The 16,990-nt window shown below is 44.0% G+C and overlaps 1 protein-coding gene across 1 annotated transcript in view; it reads left to right on the forward strand.

Annotated features, from left to right (window-relative positions):
* The window catches only part of LGR6 (leucine rich repeat containing G protein-coupled receptor 6), a 186,124-nt gene that overhangs the window by 40,876 nt on the left and 128,258 nt on the right, over positions 1–16,990 (forward strand). Inside the window, exon 2 of the mRNA XM_044674923.1 lies at positions 15,466–15,537. Within this exon, the coding sequence (XP_044530858.1) occupies positions 15,466–15,537 (72 nt within the window). The remainder of the gene's footprint in view (positions 1–15,465; positions 15,538–16,990) is intronic.

The following is a 16,990-nucleotide window of genomic DNA, read 5'->3' on the forward strand; positions in this document are numbered from 1 at the left end:
TGCCTTGGGGCATGTGCTCAAACTGGTCAAATCCAATTGGTCAGATGCAAGCAGCCTAATCTTTGTCTTCTTCAGATTGAAGACCACTCCATAAATCCTGGACCGAAAACCACTGGCTGTCTAGTAAACAGTCTCAGTCACCTTGAAGCTGTGGCATTAAGGACTGGGCTGCCTTTTGTCTCAAGTCCAGTATTCAGAAGCCTACTCTACCTTCTCAGAAGTAACTGTTCCATGTTCAGAATTACTCTTACCTCATGTAATATGGCATTTCGGCAGGATTAGATTTGGAGTCAACAAGCCTGGAGTTTAAATCCAGCCTCACATATTTCCTAGCTGTCCAGAGCAAGTCACTTTTTTTGACTCAGTTTCCTTATCTGTAAAATGCCTGAAGAAGAAAATGTCCAAACACTCCAGTATCTTTGCCAAGAAAACCCTAAATGGGGTTATGAAGAGTCGGACACAACCGAAAAAACGATTGAACGATGATAACCATGTGACTTTTTGTTTCTGTAGAACACAGCTAATCTTGGGCAAATCAGGGTTATATTTTCTATCTTGGCATGCTTGGCTACAGGTCTCTTGGATTTTACTGATCCTCTCTGCCCTGATCTCTGCAGGAGATTGCCTGATCTGAGGATAATGTTGGTAGGCTTTTCTTGTTTATGCTGAATGGCTGTATCAATAAAGCTTAAATATGTTTCTTGTAACATCTTGCCTCCCCATATTGACTCTCCAGCCTTTTCAAACAAACCTGCCTAATATAAGCCTTCCAATGCTGTTTTCTTGGGAGACATGGCTCTTTTCCAGAGAAAATGCCAACTTTCAGTCTATAGTATTTGTCTACCACAAAGGATAAAGTACTCTCTATGGGTGACGTGTTCTTTCTAGACTTGCCTGTGACTTTCAGTCTTGATGGAGTGAGTCCTTCTTTGGTTAGCAGAGCTCCTACCTTACAGTTAGTTTCTCAGACATATCTATCTCTTTCTATCTTTATCTTCATCTCTCTCTCTCTCTCTCTCTCTCTCTCTCTCTCTCTCTCTGTCTCTGTCTCTGTCTCTGTCTCTGTCTCTGTCTCTATTTATTTCTATGTCTGTATCTATATCTATTTCTATATATCTCCATGCTCAGAACTTTCAGGTAAAACTAGGAAAAACTTCTTACAGTTATCTCATCTGTTTTTAAGGCCACCATTAGTGGCCTTAATTGAACACTTTGAGCCTTTCTCATTTCTGCATGATATCCTTAGGAAATCTCCATCCTTATGGTAAAAAAATCTAATTCTAATATTGTTGTTATTCAATTGTTTTCCTGTGGCATCTGACTTCCTGACCCCATTTGGGATTTTCTTTTTTTTTTTTAAGTTTAATTAATTAGTTAATTAATTAAGAATATTTTTCCATAGTTGCATGAATCATGTTCTTTCCCTCCCCTCCTCCCACCTCCCTCCCATAGCCAATGAGCAATTCCACTGGGTCTTACGTGTGTCATTGATCAAGACATTTCCATATTATTGATATTTGCACTAGGGTGATCGCTTAGAGTCTACATCCATTTGGGATTTTCTTGGCAAAGATACTGAAGTGGTTTGCCATTTCCTTCTTCAGCTCTTTTTACAGAGAAGGAGGAAACTGAGGCTAACAGGGTTAATCGATTTGTCCTCACACAGCTAGTAAGAATCTGAGACTAGATTTGACCTCATAAAGATGTTTTTCTGACTGCAGGCCTGTTGCCACCTAGTTCCCCCAAATCCTAATATTGGGAGATTTTTAGCCTTTTTGATTATAAGTGCTTGCTAATTCTATAGTACTCACTTTTGATTAATGACACTATATGTGACAACATTAATACTAAAAGGTTAATGCAAGCAATAAATGTGCATGACTTTTCTTTTTTTTTTTTTTTTTGAAACCTTCACCTTCTGTCTTAGAATCAATACTATGTATTAGTTCCAAGGCAGAAGAGTGGTAAGGGCTAGGCAATGAGGGTTGTGACTTGCCCAGGGGCACACAGCTGGGAAGTGTCTGAGGCCAGATCTGAACCTTCCATTTCTAGGCCTGGCTCTCAAACTGAGCCATCCAGCTACCCTCTTGCATGGTTTTTCTAAATTAAATATTGTCCATAACAGAATTTCAAAGCAACACTCAGAAATTCAAAACCATAAATACAATTTCAAGAACTTTTTCAGGTATTCATAGTTATACATGCTGCAGGCATTCAAAACTGACTTATAAACACCTAAGTACAGTAATACAATTCAGCCACAGACATATCATGTGACAATAGTTTCATGCTAATATCAGGTAAGGTATAAAGCTGAGCTAGTTTGGCTGTAAACTTCCGGAAAATAAAAGAAATATAAAAAACAATAATATTGAAAATAACCAGAACCTTCTGGAATAATCAGTGGAAGAATAATCCCAGTATACAATCAGGTGATGAAACAAAGTTTTCTGTGCCTAAAAACTAAAAAATTAAAAAAAACAACTTTACTCACTACAGGGAAAAAGAAATGTAACACAAAATGTGAGTTCTAGAATGGAAAAGTAAAAATCTTCTTTTGAGGTAAAATAACTAAAGCAAAATAGATTAAACTAAGACCAAGGATATTCTAATATTCACAAGTGCCCTGCTGGAAAAACAATTCTATGAATGTGCAATGACCAAACAAACCAGATTTCAGAAAAACAAGGAACGCTTTCTGGGATCAATTCAAATTCAAAACACCACCAAAGTTCCAAGGCTAAAAATACAAAATTAGTGAAGAAATAGCCAAAGAAACCTGAAGAGGGAAAAAAGAAGTGCCCCAATGACCGGCCCCCATGTGTAATGGGGTGATGGCATATTCTACAGGTAGTGAGACGTGGTGATTTTCTTGTAGTAGAAATAGATTGATTGCCTGGGACAGAAGGACTCAGGACAAAGACAGGCCACACAATCCCTTCTCCTGGCTCCTTTAGTTCTCAATCTTGGCTTAAAAGATTGGGCTCCTGTACATAAAAGGGGAGGGGTGAATGCAAGTTCAAATATAACACTCTCCCTGGTCTTTATTTACTTCTCCAGTTTATTACCTTTTGTGGCTGAAAATGTGGTCTCCTTTCCAATTCTAAGTCCTTTGACTTAACAAGAATCTGTTGAGTGTCTACTAATCCTCTCTTAGATCTAATCTCCCTGCATCTAACCTCCCAATGTCGTGTAAGACTAATTCTGTCCTCTGGGGGAAATGAGGCATCTTTAGTTTATGCAGTTAGAGCTCGGTTCTCTTACCATTTGCACATGGAACGCTCCTGCTCCCTCTCTCCCCCACGCTGTTGCCCAGTGTGGTGGGTCCAGCCTCATCCATGCCCACACAGAGAGGAGCTGATAGCTGCAGAAAGTTTTCATTGAAACCTGCCAGGCCCTCCTCCAAGGAAAGGTCGAGGTGCACCAGGCTATTGGGACTGGCACAACAAGGCAGAGGGAAGACCCTGTGGTCATTGCCATGTCTCTGAAGGATTCTATCAAGGAGATCTTTAAGAATGGGAGAGATTTCCCTCCCTGTCTCCCCCTCTCCTAGCTGTTTGGCCAGTGAAGGTAGGGGGTGAGAGCAGGCGAACAATAGGGGCTATCTCTGAAAGCAGACCAGGTCCCTTCTTAAGCACAGTGATGGGCAACCTGGGCTCAGAGCCCTGAGAGACAGCAAAAGATGGGGCTGCCTCTCCTCCGTGTCACATTTCCCCTTGCCCTTAAAAGCCTTTTGCTTGACTCCCCCAGATCCTGGGGAGATAATCACCCTTAGAGCAGGCTGGATGGAGTTCCAAGCCACTGTGGCTCCCTTCCCCTCTGGAAAAGGGCAAACAGAGGTTCAGCCTCCCCAGGACTTCTCCAGAGAGGTCCTGGCTCCGCGGTATTCCAGTGTTCCCTCCCCAGCATCCTCACTCTTATCAAACCTGTTCCCCATTGCCATGGTGACATGGCCTCACCCAGCTCCCTTGGGTGGTCCGGTTGCTTCACAGGATTGAAGCCCTGAGAACATTTTCCTAACATGCAGCCAGAAACTTCTCCTTCCTGTGCCTGGGGGCTGCCCCTCCCCTCCCTTCCTCTCTTCTCCCTTTTCTCCTCGCCTCCCTTCTCCCTTCCTTTCCCTTCCTACCACCCTTCCAGGCCTCTGAGGCTCTGGTCTCTTCTGGGGAAGATTTTGGTACTCCAGAAACTGCTAGGAGGAAGCGGGGAAAAAAAGAGAGAGATGGCCTTAAATGAGGTTTGAGACAGACTTGTGGAAGCTGACCTTGAATAGCCAGGCCTGTGTGGAAGGAGTGGCCAGTGTGTGGCAACTGTCCCAGGTGAATTGAAGCAGGGAGGCCTGAGAGGTCTTTGGAGCTCTTTCATCTCTCCCATTCCTCCACTGGAAACGATTTTGACTTGCCCCAGGAGGTGGGGTGGGGGCCTATGTATGCCCTGGCATTCTGGCATTCCCTTCTCCCTTCTATCTCTTAGAATCCTCAGCCTCTTTCAAGGCTCTGCTCAGGTGCCAACTTCTAGGCAAAGCCTTTCCTGATCCCCCCCCAGCTGTCAAGGCTCCCTCCTCAAATTACCTTGTATTTGCTTCTCTCTGCACATGCTGGGTCCCATTGCACCCCCCCTCCACCCTCCAAGTAGAATGTCCCCTGCTCATGTGAGAGGTCACAGATCATTTCCTGCTTGCCTTTGTTTGTGTCCCTTGCCTTTCCCAAACTCTCATCATTCTAGTACCTTCTCTCTGCTGTTTATTGCCTATTTTTATCCGGTACATAGCTCATTTGGACATATTGGTTTGTGTGCTGTCTCGCCCATTAGACTGGGGGCTTCTTCAGGGAAGGGGCTGTCTTTTGCCTTCTTTTTGCCCCCAGCGAATCACATACAGCATCTGGCATATAGTAGGCACTAAATAATTGCTCATCTACTGAAAGACATAGAGAGTGAGTAATAAATAATTATGGAGCTGAACCTCACTCAAAAATATACTCCTGTCAAGTACTCAGCAGCAACTCAGGCCCTAGAGTTTCAGATCCCTAGAAAAAGTCTAATCTTTTTCTAGTGTTTTTTGGAGTCAGGCCTTAAAAAGCCCCTGGATCTTTGGGTTCCTTCTGGGCACGCTCCCTCTTCTCTAAGGATCCTTGCCCTACTTTCTTCTCAGATTTTCTCTCTCTCTTTTTTTTTTTTTTTTTTTTTTTTTTTTTTTTGGAAATGGGCCAAAAGAGAGACCTAAATCTAGCCCAGAGAAGGAAGGTGTCTAGTTGAAAGTCAGATTTTCCCCCCTAAAAATAAAATCCTAACCCTAGTGTCTCGACATTGGTCATGGCTCCAAGCCTCAGTTTCCCTCTTTGTACAATCAGTTGACAATAAGTACCTATTGCGTGTCAAGGCATTGTACTAGGATTGCAAAAATAAATGTGAGCTAGTTCCTGACCTCAAGGAGTTTACATTTTATGGAGAGGATATGACATGTTTACAGATAAATAAATATGGCATACACACATATATATTTACTCACACATACAAGATAAGTGTAAAGTAATTTTTGTGTGTGTGAGGGAGCAACTAACACTTGAAGGAATTAGGAAAAGGCTCTTGAAGGAGACAGTGTTTGAACCAAGCTTTGAGGAGAGAGAAGGTTCAAGAGACAAAGTTGAGAAGAGAGCATTCCAGGCATGTTCAAAAGAATGGAAGCAAGAGAGAGAACTTCCCCTAGGGGGAACTGCAAGAATAGAATATGTTGGGGCTGCTCTATCCACCATGCCACCTAGCAGCCCCGATATATTCTATTCTTGCAGTTCCCCCTATCGGATGTTGGCATAGCTTGGAATCAGAAAGACTCACCTTCATGAGTTCAAATCCAACTTTAGACAATAACTAGTTATATCACTGTGGGCAAGTCACTTAACCCTGTTTTCCTCAGTTTCCTCATTTGTAGAGATGGAAATGGCAAATTACTCCAGTACCTTGGCCAAAAAACCCCAAAAATTAGTCACAAAGAGTTAGATATGACTGAAATGACTTCAAAACAACAAACAACAAAAAGAGTTTACTAGGTAGAAAAGTGGGTTGGAGACAATCTGTAAAGAGCTTTTAATGCCAAATAAAGAGGTTTGAATTTTGTCCTGGAAGCAATAGGGAAGCACAAAAGCTTCTTAGAGCAGAGGGTCAGATCTGCACTTTAAAAAAAAACACCACCACCTTACCTTCTGTCTTAAGAATAAATATTGAGTATTGGCTCCAAGGCAGAAAAGCAGTAAAGGCTAAGCAATGGGGTTAAGTGACTTGCCCAGGGTCACACAGCTAAGAAGTATCTAAGGTCACATATAAACCCAGGATCTCCTTTCACCAGGGCTTTCTGCCCACTAAGCCAACTAGCTGCCCTGGTCAGATCTGCTTTTCAGGAGGTTCGTTTTGGCAGTTGTGTGAAGAATGCTTTGGAGAAACCAACTCTAGGTGCAAGAAGACCATCCAGGAGGCTTTTGCAAAAGTTCATATAGGAGGTGATGAGGTTTCCTGGTCAAGGATAGTTGGATAGATGTAGGGATGTTCTGGTAAATGTTAAATGACTCCTTAAGAAAAACATAGGCACACTTTTACATTTAATTGGTCTTATAAACACTTTCTTAAGTCTATGTAATCAATCAACTCTGATTTATAGCGTTTTGCCGATTTCTGAGTTGTAATCGCTCACTGAAAATTTAACAATGGAGAAATGGTAGGAGCACTCAAGGATATGAGAAATATTGAGCAGAAGTGGCAAATATTGGCAAGACTGGGCTGATTAGATATAGAGAATGAGCAAGAGGAAAGAATTGAAGACAAGTAGGGTTCAAAAATGAATGTCTGCCTTCAACAGAAATAGGGAAATTGGGAGGAGAGGTGGCTTCAGGGGCAAAGATGAATTCTATTTTGGATATGTTGAATTTTTTTCAAAGATATTTTATTTTCCTAATTACACACACTAACAATTTCCCAAAATTATAAGATCCAAATTGTCTCCTTCCTTCCCTTCTCTCCCCTGCCTCCAGATGGTAAGTAATTTGATCAGGATTATGCATGTATTATCAGGACATGTTGAATTTGAGATGACTGTGAGACATACAGGTAGAAATGACCTGCAGGGAGGTAGTGATGAGGGCCTAAAATTTATGAGAGTGATGTGTTTCGAGATTTGGAAATCCTCTTCTTAGAGATGATAAATCCATTGAAATTGATGAGATCAACAAGTGAGAAACTACACAGAGAGAAGAGCCTTGGAATACTGCCCACTCAGAGAGGGTGGGACATTGAATGATGAGCCTGAAAAAGAGACTAGGAAGGATAAATTGACAGGAAGAGAACCATAATGGAGCAGTGTATTAAAAAACAAAACAAAGCAAAAAATAACCCAGAAAGGACGGAAAGAGAGTAACTGTTAAAACGAGGGGCTGGATTAAATGGTCTCTGAGGTCCTTTCCAACTTTAAAACTATGATCTTATCCTTTTTTCAGTCATCCTTATTTACCTTCTCTGTAGAATCTGAACACTCTCTTAATTTTAAGATGAGAAAACCAAGGCTTAGGCAAGTTAAGTGACTTGGTAAAGGTCACATGTAGCAAATTTCAGAGGTGGGATTTGAACTGAGGACCTATAGGCTGTAGAATCAGAGCTATTTTCTCCAAGTCACACAATAAAAAAACCATTAGTGGGGCAGCTAGGTGGCTTCATGGACTGAGAGTCAGGCTTGGAGACAGGAGGTCCTGGGTTCAACTCTGGATTCAGACACTTCCCAACTCTGGGCAAGTCACTTAATGCCCATTGCCTAGCCCAGTGATGGGCAACCTTTTGAGCTTAGTGTATCAAAATTTGCCCCCAAAATGAGCATAACTTGGGTGGTGTGTCACTTTGAGAAAAAAAAACATAATTTTGCAATATTTACAGTTTAAATAACAAAAATGTATAATTGTAATCTATAACTGTATTTAATAAACCAAAATAGGTAAATTAATATAGGTAGAATTGTCATCTATAGTGCACAGAGTGTCTACACTACACTACAGCAAATATTTCATCCTCCGCATGAGGCCCCAGACTTCTCTGTATGCAGCGCATGTCATTGAAAATGGCTACGCCTGTCAGTGCTGACATGAGTGTCATAGGTTTGCCATCACTGGCTTACCCCTTATGTTTCTTCTTCCTTGGAACCAATACACAGTATTGACTCTAAGCCTGAAGGTGAGGGTTAAAAAAAGAAAGGGAGACCATTAGTGCCACCAATGAGAGAGAAATTTCTGTAGAGAGGCTGGAAAAAGGAGCTTTTGAGGAAGAGAGGAATGAGATGAGACTATGGAGAAGAACTAAGACAGACCACTCTTTTCAGAAGGTTGTCTTGGAAATGGAGGGGAGAGAGAGGATGATAGGATCAGAGTCCAAACTTATCATTTCATAGATAATGAAATGAGGGAAGTTAAGTGCTATGATCAAGGCTACAGGTTAAGTGGCAGACGCAGAAGGACAGTTGCTTTAGGGGATGGTAGGACCAAGGGAAAGGTTTTTTGTTGTCCAAGAAATGGGAGATCCAGGCATGTGTGGAGGTAGCAGGGAATGAAGGAGCTTAAGCAGGCTGCTTCACAGAAGGTTAGGAAGGACCTCCAAAACATACAAAGCTTCATCTAGTCTTTGCTTGAGGACCTCCGCTGTCCACACAGACCCAGGTGTACATGCCCAAAGAGAGATACCCACAAAACTTAATACCGCCCCGGGTATGTGAGCCCTAACCCACATGAGTACGGAAAGGCAATTTGGTGGAAAGGAGAGGAGGCTGCCCTGGGAGGCATAGAAACCTGCTTTTGGTTCCTCATCAGCAAAATAAGGATGTTGGGGCTACCCTAATCCTTGGGGTTGTCCCTGAGACGTTTCACTCATGTCTGACCCTTTATGACCCCAGAGTGGAGTTTTCTTGGCAAAGATACGGAGTGATTTGCCATTTTCTTCTCCAACCCTAATCCATAGATTTACCTCAAGGCAACTTGGTGGAATGGAAAGGTTACCCTGGGAGTCAAAGAAATCTGCCTTTGATGATGTTGGGCTACCTCACTCCACAAATGTACAGAAAGGTAACTTGGGAAGGAAAGAAAGCTTCCCTGGGAGTCAAGGAACTTCCTGCCCTCTTTTTCCTCGTGAGTAAAGTAGGGGTGTTGGGTGGAGTAATCCTAAATTTAAGAGCTGGAAAAATATAGAAAGAATACTGTGGGGCAGCTAGGTAGCACAATGGATAGAGCACCAGACCTGGAGTCTGGAGGACCTGGGTTCAAATCTGGTCTCAGACGCTTCCTAGCTGTGTGATCCTGGACAAGTCACAAGACCTCTGTTTGAATTGTGGCCCATTCCACAAATCCCTTCACCTCTGTTTCCCCTCTTGTAAAATGTGGAGTTTGGACTAGATGATGCCAAGGGTCTATTCCAGATTTAGAAACTATAAACAAGTGTTGGGAATGTCTTCCTTCCACTGCACACGACTCCTTGGACGACCTCTAAGTTCTCTTTCAGCCATGTGCCCTGCACACTCGTGAGCCAGAAATGTTTGCCCCAGGCAGCCCCTTCACAGTGACCTTAGTTAGGAATCTGGGATTTAGAGATGCTGGGACCCTCAGAAGCCCTCTAGCGAGGTCCCTCACTTTACAGATAAGGAAGCAGGTCTGGAGAGAAGTGACACTCGAGATCAGACAGGTAATATGGAGCAAAGGTGGGATTCGAACCCAGGGCTTCTGATTCCTACACAATCTCAGAAGGAAGAAAATTGCTCTGAAGGCTTTAAGAACAAGCCCCGGTACCTTAGGGTTTCGTCAGCCACAGCACTCCCTCCAGGTGTCCACAGTCCTGCCTTACCTATTCCCTAGGTAGTGGGGCAAAGCCTGTATGTGTGGGTGTGCTCAGCGTGGGGCTCCAGCTTTGGGATCTCCGCTTTGAAACCTTCATTCCTACCCCTCCCCACCTTCCCCTCCCAGAACTGCAAGTTCCTGTCCCCTCCCGTCTCCCCTTAGCCATTCCCGCACCCCCAACCCCAACCCCCCAAGCCAATCCTTTTGTGCGCCATCGCGGCAGAATGGGGCTTCACCCCTGCCCCCTCCCCCGGTGGAAATCCATTCTCCTCTGCTCCTCCCTCCCAGACAGCGAGGCCCGGCTGCTGTCTTAAGCCAGGAGGTGCTGGGCCGGTGGAGGGGGTGGGGGGCAGGATGGGGATGGGGCCGGGGGGAGAGAAGCGCCATCTCTCTTCCCCGCTCCCCCTCCTGGAAAAGAACAATGAGCGGGTTAATCAGGACGGGGAGAGCAGCGGGCTTTGTGAAAGGGGCGCGACTTCAAAGCCTCGGAAGCAGCCCCTGGAGGGACAGGTGAGTTATGAACCCTGAGTCACGGGCCCTGCGCTCCCCTTGAACTCCAGTTCCTGTGCCTGTGGATACAAGTCCAGAAATGCGCAGGGTAAATATTTAGAATTAATCGTTTTCGCGGCACCTCCAACCTCCCCGCCCGGCTGAGAGGGGACTCTGCGGGGGAGGAGACGGAGAAGACCCCAGACCTCCCATCCTGCCGTCTGGCTGCAGCTGGGCCCAATCGGAAAACCCACCCAGTGGCCAGCCTCAGAAAGCCCGTGGTGCCCCCTGCGCTCTTCCCCTCCCACTTCGCCTCTACGGGCAGTAGACGCAGGGGCCAAAATCCCACGGCTTGGGTCGAGTGCAGACGGGAAGTCGGGAAGACCCAAATTCAAATTCCGTTCGATGTCCATGGACAAGTCACTTAATTCCTACCTTCTTTAGCTGCAAAAAAAAAGGGAAGATCACTCTGGCACCTGCCTCTTGAGCGGGTTGTGAAGATCAAAAGAGATGTTAATCTCTTGGCTTAATATCTACAGAACACTTTTCCCATTGCAAGGCACACAGTAGGTGCTTAATAAATGCATGTGCTCTCTCTCTCCCCCCCCCCCCAATCAGTGTCTAATTCCAGCTGTATGAAATTTATTGGTAGTAACCACTGGTATGTGCATTCTTCATTCAATCCTCAGCAATCTTTGGAGCATTTTTTCCGGTTAAACTGACATGAGATTTCTGGCATGAAATAATCCATCTATCCATACTGACTGGCACTTACTTTGCAATTAATAGTTTTATTTTTTTTTTTAAACCTTTACCTTCTGTCTTAGAACCGTTCTAAAGCAGAAGAGCAATAAGGGCTAGGCAATTAGGATTAAGTGACTTGCCTAGGGTCACACAGCTAGGAAGTGTCTGAAGCCAGATTTGAACCCAAGACCTCCTGCCTCTGGACCTGGCTCTCCATCTACTGAGCCATCCAGTTGCCCCATAATTAATAGTTTTAGAGCGTTAGCTGAGTCACAGAGGTTAAGTGACTTGCCCAGGACCATACAGTTAGCATGCATCAGGGATCAGACTTGAATCCAGGTCTTCCTCCAGGGTTATTTCTTCATCTGCTTTGCCACATTGACCCTCAAAAAACAGTGATTTCCCCTTATTTTGCAAATGAAGAACTGAGGCTTAACAAATAAAATGACTTGTCCAGAGTCATACAGTTAGCTAATATCTAAGATGGGATTTCAGTGTGGCGTTTTTCCCCAAGCCAAGTGTCAGGCACTCTATCCACCATGCTCAGCTGCTTTCCCAAGTTTACAAACTGTAACCTTGGTTCTGCCACTAATATCTCTGAATCTTAATTTCCTCATCTGTAAAATGGGAACAATAATGCTCTTCCAACCTATCCCAAAGGGTGGTAAAGAAAGTGTACTGTGAATCTTGAAGTACTATATAAATGTAACTTGTTCTTATGGCCACCAACACCATCAAAGATGCCTCTTTGACTTGGCCTTGTTGAAGTCATGGAAAGAACTAAACAAAGTGAAATAGGAAATATGGGTCCTAGTTCTGGCTCCAGAATTAACTTGCTGTGTGGCTTTAGTTTCTCATCTGTATGCTGAGGGGTTTGGATTAGATGATCTCTAAGGTTCCTTTCCAGCCCAGCATGCTCTGATTCCCAGAATGAGGTCCCATCCTGCCCCAAAGATGGCCATCTTGTTCCTCTGGGGAGAGAGAATTTCAGACAGTAGTGTTTGGACTTCAGCATTCTGATTTTCTTGATCGAACCTGCCCAGGCCTGGAAACGCCTTCTTTAAAGGCCATTGAGATCTAGCTGGGGCCTTATCAAAGATAAAAACATTTGAGACTAAACAGTCTTTTTATAGATCAGAGCTGGACTCCAGAACGCATTCTCCCCCCTTCTCTCCCCAGCTTCCAGCCCTAGCTCAGCTCCAGCCTGCCTTTGTGAGCAACAAAAATAAACCTTACGTGGGAGTTCTTGGGGAAAAGGACAAGGCCAGGATTCGGCAGGGAAAGTGGATTTCCAGGGAAGGGAGGCAAATTCAAGATGTGCTGAAGAGAGCAGCATGGTGGTGGTCTGGACTGGTCTCACATCTCTCCTCCTTCGGGGAGATGGTGCGGGGTACAAAGGGTGGTCAACAGTTGGAGGAGCTTGAAACAAGGTTTCCTGGTAACCAAATGTGTCAGGCACACGCACAGACACAAACATCAGTTGCACACCCAGGCATTTACTGAGAAACAACTTCTGACGCAATGGTTGAGACACAAGAACACAGATCAAATCCCCTCCCTACAGACACAGGAGACTTCTTGACACTTCTATGTGTAGTAGATATGAAGGGGGTACCCAAATGAGTCATCGCGAGTCCTCAGGGATTGTTTCTGCCAGGGAGAATATCAGTGGACATTCTTGTACAATGCTTTCTTCTTTTCCCTCTTCCCAAGTACTCAACCAGTATTCCCAGGTGCCCTATTTCCTACTTCAAACAGATCTTGAAATCCCACTTCTTCCATGAAGTCCTCACAGGTTGAGACCCTCTTCTCCATCGACACCTTTCAGGAGCTCCTTCTTCCTCTAAGATTGGACTTAGGTTCCTCTCCGGATCCACCCAAGCTAAAAATATTCTTTCCCTCTTCAGATATTCCCAGTACCTCTGTCTGCATTTCTTCTTTGCTTCCATAACTAAATTACCTTATATTATATCTCCCTATATGTCTCTCCATTGAGCAGTCTTTAGGAGAATGTGAGCTTCTTGAGGACAAGAACTGTTTCATTTCTTCTCCATCCCCAAGCACAGTGCCTTGCCTATACTAGGTACCTAAGAAATGTTTCTTGAATTGCATGCAACACCTATGGTTACCTCCCAGCTCCCTGCCCCTGAAAACATGATTTGTTGAAGATATAAATGCCTTTATCACTCATGTTAAATATTATCCCTGCACCCTGGGTGTGGCCAATCATATCAGATTATAAATTCACTGAGAGGAGGGACCATGTATTGGTCCAAAAAGGAGCTCAAACTGGGAGCCACCTAAAGACTCTGGAAGGATTGTCAGAGTGGTTTCAGCTTTTGCTACTATTTTAGCCACCATCTTGGCTATGCCTCCTCCTAAAGGCTCTGGCAATGTTGATTAACATGTGGCAATGCTTATGGGAGAAAGCTACTTAACCTTTACCCCATCTCTATAAACGGATCCACTTTCCTGATTCTGGTTTGTGTAAGCATGCAGCTCACAGAGCAAGCCCCCACATCCTTAAGGTGACTCAGAAGGTTAGAAAAACGACTCTTTTTCTAGACCTTCCCATTTAATTTCTGCTGTCACCTACATCTTTTTTCCCCTTTCCTAGAAACATACTAACTGGGAGAAGGAAGCAGGGGATTTCTGGAGAAAAGTGCTGGCTCTGCAGTCAGGGAATCTTGAGTGTAAATTCAGCCTCTGCTGCTTACTGTCTATGAGATCTTGGGGCAAGTCACTCTATCTCTTTAAGTTCTAGGGTCCTCATCTGTAAAATGAGAGTCAAACTAGCTGGCCTCTGAGATCTGAGGTTCTTCCAACTCTGAATCTATGATCCTAGGATTGTTATTTTAGCAAATATTGGACTTGTCAGAGAGAAGGTGGCAAGAAAAGAGTCACACAGGCTGAGGCAATTTGCCATCTTAGATAAGACAGGCCAGGCAGAGGGATTTCAGTTGGGAGTCTGCTATAGAAACAGTGGTTCTCAAATTATTCATCTCTGACTCCCTCCCTGAGAGCTCTGGGAGTTAGGGTGCAGGAGATGGGGAGATTCAGGATCTCCACTTTGAGAAACATTATTGAGATAAAGAGAGACATTGAGTACTCTAGAAAGAGAAAGGGATAGACTTGAATGATTTCTGAAGCCAGTACTCTTCTTCCATCCTATCCTGGAATATTCTAGAGAAAAAGCACTACCAGCCCTTTTTTAACCCATTAGAGTCAGGCCTTAGAGTCAGCCCTAATTGCCATGCCTTTTACAGGAGTATTTGCTGGACAGCAGAGTAATCAGTGGTTTTCTTAGTCCCTTTCCTTTTATGGAAGTCACACCCCTCTGCTGTTCCAAGTTCAACCAGCATCTCAAGTGCATGATAGTAGGAAAAGAAAATGTTGGAGACCTGATTTCTAGTCCTGGTTCTGCTGCTAACAACTAGCTGTGTGACCTTGGGTAAATCACTTGACCTTTCTGAGCATCAGCTTCCCCCTTCATAAAATGGGGGTGTTAACTAAGATGATCTCCTTGGACCCTTCCAGCTCTAAAATCTTCTATTTTGACCCTGAAGCCAAGGGGTTAAGGGAATATGGGGAAATTTAGGCACAGAGCAAGCACATCCCCAAAAGAAGAATAGAGAGAAAAGAATCCAGGATGTCTCCTGTCTCTCGGTCCATTTTGGTCTCTGGAATTACATACATATGCATATCTTATAATGCCCAATTGGCATTGAGTGTTTGAGGTGCTGATCTTTGGCTCTATGACTCAATGAACAACAACAACAAAATTTATTAAGTGCTTACCAAGGGTCAGGCACTGGGGCTAAGTGCTGGGGGGGGGGTATAAATATGAGCAATCAAAACAGTTTACCTTCAGGGAGCTTATATTCTTTAAAAAAAAGTCTTATTTTTTGTTTTAGCAACAATTCTAGGACAAAAGGGTAAGGACTGGGCAAATGATCACACAGCTAGGAAATATCTCACGTCAGATTTGAACCCAGGACCTCCCAATATCTAGGCCTGACTCTCAGTTGACTGGGCCACCTAGGTGCCTCTCAAGCTTAAATTCAAATAGAACATTTCTATTGAGGAGAAGAGTTGGAGAGGAGGAGAGGGGTTACAACTGAGAGAAGCCTGGAAATGCCAGAGAAGAGGCATGGGAGGCCTGGGATGGGGAAAATAGGTGAAAACTCTCATTAGAGGTCAGAGGCAGGAGTCCTAATTCCAGGAAGAGGAGGCCACCGAGGAGCCTGGAGTGCCGGCTGCATGGGTTTGGAGATGACCGAGAAGTGACCCTCTGGGCACAGGGGTGTGGACTGGAGAGCAAGGATGACCATGGTAGCAATTGATCTGACTTCCTTGTGCTTTCTTGACTTCCTCTTAGGGATCTGAGCATGAACAACCTCACTGAGCTCCAACCTGGCCTCTTCCTTCACCTGCGCTTCCTGGAGGAGCTGTGAGTAGAAGCCACTCTTTTCCATGGCTGGTGATGAGGGTGGGCTGGAGGCAGGTAAAGCCTGGAGAGGTGGGAAGCCCCAGGACTGTGCCCTGGGAGAGGGCATCCATGGGGAGCCGACTCTGGGCTTCCTCTGGAAGGGAAGGATCTGAGTGAGGGATTCCCAGGCTGGAGGAGAGAGGAGAAAGGGGCAGGGAGAGAAAGGAAATGGCACTGGAATGGCTGGCTGAATGTGTTCATTCATTCGGCGAGGTGTCACCGTAGATAGAGAGAGCAAGGAATTAAAAAGGGAAGGGGCAGGGGAACAAGCTTTTATTAAGTACCTACTATCTATTTAAAGAGTTCACCATTTTAATCCAGTGGAAGTGCTTATTGGACCTGGGAGGGGGGAGAAAAGAGGGAAGGGAAAGAAAATGAATCATGGGAACATGGAAAAATATTTAAATAAAAAAGATATACAAGTTCAATTTGAAAAAAATAAAATAAAATAAAGAGTTATATATTTTACAAGTGATCTCAGAGTTCAAATGTAGTCTCAGATACCTACTACCTATGTGATCCTGGGAAATTCACTTACCTCTGTCTGCCTCAGTTTCTTTATCTATAAAATGGGGATAAAATCGCACTTACCTGTCAGAGTTGTTGTGAGGTAGATAACTTACAGAGTGCTTTGTAAACCTTAAAGTGCTATATAAATATTGGCTATTATTATAATTATATATGTATATATATATACATATTTACCAATTACATGTAATAACAAATTTCTTCACAAGTTGTCCAAAATGATAGGATCCAAATTGTCTCTTTTCCTCCTTTCCTTCCCCACTCCTAGAGCAGGCAAGCAACAGGCAAGCAATTTGATCTGGGTTATGCCTGTATTATCATATTGGCTATTATTTTTAATGCCAGAACATGGTATTTTTTTATAAAGACTCCACATTCTTCTAGAGAAAGTGATGTTGTGTTATCCTGCACCAGAAGAATTTTTCTCCTACATTAGAGTCTCTTATTTGAGTGCCTTATCATGGCACAGAGGTGAAAGACAAGCTCTCTTAGGTCCTTTTAAGCTGAAGAGACTTTAGATACTCTGCTGTCCCAGGCTCAACTAGCATCACAAGTCCCTGGTAGGGGTGCTGGGTGGCTCAGTGCTTAGAGTGCCAGGCCTGGAGATGGGAGGTTCAAATCTGGCCTCAGATACTTCCTAGCTAGGTGACCCTGGGCAAGTCATTTAATCCTATTTGCCTAGTCCTTGCCTTTTAGTCTTAGAGTTGTTATTAAGACAGAAAGTAAGAATGAAAGAAAGAAAGAGAGGAAGGAAGGAAGGAAGGAAGGAAGGAAGGAAGGAAGGAAGGAAGAAAGAAAGAAAGAAAGAAAGAAAGAAAGAAAGAAAGAAAGAAAGAAAGAAAGAAAGAAAGAAAGAAAGAAAGAAAGAAAGAAAGAAAGAAAGGAA

The sequence above is a fragment of the Gracilinanus agilis genome, chromosome 4, assembly GCF_016433145.1.
Source record: "Gracilinanus agilis isolate LMUSP501 chromosome 4, AgileGrace, whole genome shotgun sequence".
Taxonomy (NCBI): domain Eukaryota; kingdom Metazoa; phylum Chordata; class Mammalia; order Didelphimorphia; family Didelphidae; genus Gracilinanus; species Gracilinanus agilis.